At 45.6% G+C, this 3,359-nt stretch overlaps 1 protein-coding gene across 2 annotated transcripts; it reads left to right on the forward strand.

Moving 5' to 3' along the window:
• Positions 1-1,562: 1,562 nt before the first annotated feature.
• Positions 1,563-2,987, forward strand: LOC131921609 (L-lactate dehydrogenase A chain-like). Of its 2 annotated transcripts, XM_059276338.1 has the most exons (2): positions 1,572-1,821; positions 1,990-2,986. In XM_059276338.1, exons 1-2 carry the CDS (start codon positions 1,572-1,574, stop codon positions 2,568-2,570), a joined length of 831 nt encoding a protein of 276 aa, XP_059132321.1. In that variant the 3' UTR covers positions 2,571-2,986. The 2 variants fall into 2 exon arrangements, with proteins under 2 accessions (XP_059132322.1, XP_059132321.1); XM_059276339.1 differs by having other exon boundaries at positions 1,563-2,987.
• Positions 2,988-3,359: the final 372 nt, after the last annotated feature.

A 3,359-nucleotide genomic window follows, 5' to 3' on the forward strand; every position in this document is an offset into this window, starting at 1 on the left:
ACGACAAACAGCTCACCATTTCACAGGGAACGTTGTCTTGAATATGCAAGAACTGTATTGTTAAAATATGAATAAATTCCATAGACCAAAAGAAGAAAGGACCAAAGAAGAAAGTGAAGATAAAAACGTAATGTATAATAAGAGTACAAATCTTCCTCTCTGTGTGTATCTTCCTCCTCTTTTCTTCTTGTGCAAGCTTCAAAGGAAAATACACCTATCACAAGGACCCCAGATCAGACCACCCTGGGAATGATACCCCCAAAGGATCAAACCCTGGGCGGTTTTTAAATGGTGGTGAATTGCTTCTCATGAATGAAACTATGTATATTAATACTTTATCCAATTAGTACCGATGATTATTGAAGAAGTTGTGTATTTACAGGCAATGTTAGGATAAGATTGCTGGGCCAGATAGAAAGCTGGTTGAGGTCCAAGATGGCCATACTAAGATAACTTTTTTGGGTGGAAAACTGTGAATTAGAGTCTGCCTTCTCTAGTGTCATAGAAGAGCTCAAACAATATGAAGTCAACCTGCTGTTGACACTCCCTGGAGATCGCTCTTCTTTATTTCCAAGTTTCAGATAAATCTGCTGAACCTTATACTCAGTCTCTACAGTATTATTATGAGATGGGAGAATACTTCTCCCCTTCAGGTTAACCACTTCTGAGGATACTTCAAGGGTCGGAATCTTCCTTTGATGAGCCTAATTGGATCTCATTCTCACATTAGATGATCACTGTGGTGTAAACCCATAGGACTCAAAGGCCAATGGTGCTCTTGGGAATTGATGGAACGTTTAAGAGATGGGACCTACTGGCAGGAAGTCTGGTCGCTGAGGGTGTGTGCCTGAAGGAGGTATTAGAACTTCCATCTCCTCTCTCACTCTTCTAAATCTAGTTGTCCTGAGATAACTTCCTCTACCATACGATCCAGTAGGAACAGTGTTTCAGTGGGTCCTAGGCAATGGGACCAAGTGACCACTAACTAAAGCCTCTGAACTCATGAGGTAAAATTTCAAAGCATTAAGCCAGTATATCCCAGGTAGTTGTCACAGCAATAGCAAGCTAACAACAGTGATCGCTACAACCAATACTCTCTACCGTTTATTGAAGCATGCGATCTGTCAGTCTTCATGTCAGCTTTTGGAATTAGCACAACTCCTCTGACTTAGTAAGTGAAGAAGTAGGCTCAGGCTGGTCAGTTCAGCTGTGAAGCCCGGCAATCAGTGGCAGAACCAGGGCTCCACACGATATCATTACCAAAAAAACAAACAAACAAACAAACAAAAACAAACTATAAAATGTGGTTTTGTAGTGAACAAATGTGCTGGATAAGGTAGACCGCTGGATAAGGACAGTCTGGGTTTGGGGGCAAATATCATTTGAAAGATTTTCTTCCCCTGTTCTGCTTGGAACTTCCAGTATCCGCTGGGCCCTTTAGATGGACACACTGTTTTCAGGACTGGTGTTAAGAGACTAAAATAATGGTGCTGGAGCCTCTGTCGCCAAGCCCAGATCACACTGCTGTCCACCGTGCACTAGCGGTCCCCAAAAGTTCAAAGTCTACCAAGATGGCAACCCTCAAGGACCAGCTGATTGTGACTCTACTTAAGGAAGAACAAGCCCCCCAGAACAAGATTACGGTTGTTGGGGTTGGTGCTGTTGGCATGGCTTGTGCCATCAGTATCCTAATGAAGGACTTGGCCGATGAGCTTGCCCTTGTTGATGTCATGGAAGACAAGCTGAAGGGAGAGATGATGGATCTCCAGCATGGCAGCCTTTTCCTCAGAACACCAAAAATTGTCTCTGGCAAAGACTATAGTGTGACTGAAAACTCCCAGCTGGTCATTATCACAGCGGGGGCCCGTCAGCAAGAGGGAGAGAGCCAACTCAATCTGGTCCAGCGAAATGTGAACATCTTCAAGTTCATCATTCCCAGTGTTGTGAAGTACAGTCCAAACTGCAAGCTGCTTATTGTTTCAAACCCAGTAGATATCTTGACCTACGTGGCCTGGAAGATAAGTGGCTTCCCCCAAAACCGAGTTATTGGGAGTGGTTGCAATCTGGATTCAGCTCGGTTCTGTTACCCGATGGGAGAAAGACTGGGCATTCACCCGCTAAGCTGTCATGGATGGGTCCTAGGGGAGCATGGAGACTCCAGTGTGCCTGTGTGGGGTGGTATGAATGTTGCTGGTGTCTCCCTGAAGAATCTGAACCCAGAACTGGGCAGCGATGCAGACAAGGAGCAGTGGAAGGAGGTTCACAAGCAGGTGGTTGACAGCGCCTATGAGGTGATTAAACTCAAAGGATATACCTCATGGGCCATTGGCCTCTCCATGGCTGACCTGGCTGAGAGCATGATGAAGAATCTTAGGTGGGTGCACCCCGTTTCTACCATGATTAAGGATCTCTATGGGATCAAGGATGATGTCTTCCCCAGTATCCCTTGTGTCCTGGGACAAAATGGAATCTCAGGTGTAGTGAAGGTGACTCTGACTTCTGAAGAGGAGGCCCGCTTGAAGAAGAGTGCAGATACGCTCTGGGGCATCCAGAAAGAGCTGCAGTTCTAAAGTCCTCAGATGTCCTAGAGCTTCACTGTCCAGGCTGCAGCAGGGTTTCTATGGAGACCACACACCCTCTCCTCATCTGAGCTGTGTTTAGTGTTGTTGTGTTAAGGTGGCAGTTCCCACAGCTCTACCCTGCTGCTAAGTGGTACTTGTGTAGTGGTAACCTGGTGGTGTGGCAGTCCCACTGTCGTCCCACTGTCTCTGAGACACACTGCCAATTGTGTGCAGGCTTCGGTTATCTCGGGGGCCTGCTGTGTCTGCTGTGCACCCTCACCAACATGCCTAGGCCAGTGAGTTCCCAGTTAGTCATAACGTGGCTCCAGTGGGTAAATCCATCCTGCATATTTGTGCATAACTGTTCTAAAGGATATTATTTTGTGTATTATGTGTCTGTGGTGTACATTGAAATACTATGTAAAAAGTAAGATCTGCATATGGATGATGCAACCAACTACCCAAGTGTCATGCCAATGAAAACACCAAATAAACCTTGAACAGTGGGGAAAAAAAGAATAAAATAACACCTAATAGGAATGAAGTGGGGAGGTCTATAGAAAATAGGGCTGGGCTGCAGAGATGGCTCAGCAGTAAAGAGCATTGGCTGCTCTCCCAGAGGATCCAGGTTTGATTCCCAGCACCCACGTGGCAGCTCACAACTGTCTGTAACTCTTGTTCCAGGGGATCCAACACCTCCACACAGACATACACGCAAGTGAAACACCAATATACATAAAATACAAATAAATAAATTATAGAACAGAAACCAGGACCGGGGGAGGTGCTGGTATTCTG

Source organism: Peromyscus eremicus, chromosome 11, assembly GCF_949786415.1.
Source record: "Peromyscus eremicus chromosome 11, PerEre_H2_v1, whole genome shotgun sequence".
NCBI classification, from domain to species: Eukaryota; Metazoa; Chordata; class Mammalia; order Rodentia; family Cricetidae; genus Peromyscus; species Peromyscus eremicus.

Bases quoted from the DNA above. Each gene is read 5' to 3' on its own strand.
- LOC131921609 (XM_059276339.1), top strand. From the start codon at position 1,572: ATGGCAACCCTCAAGGACCAGCTGATTGTGACTCTACTTAAGGAAGAA.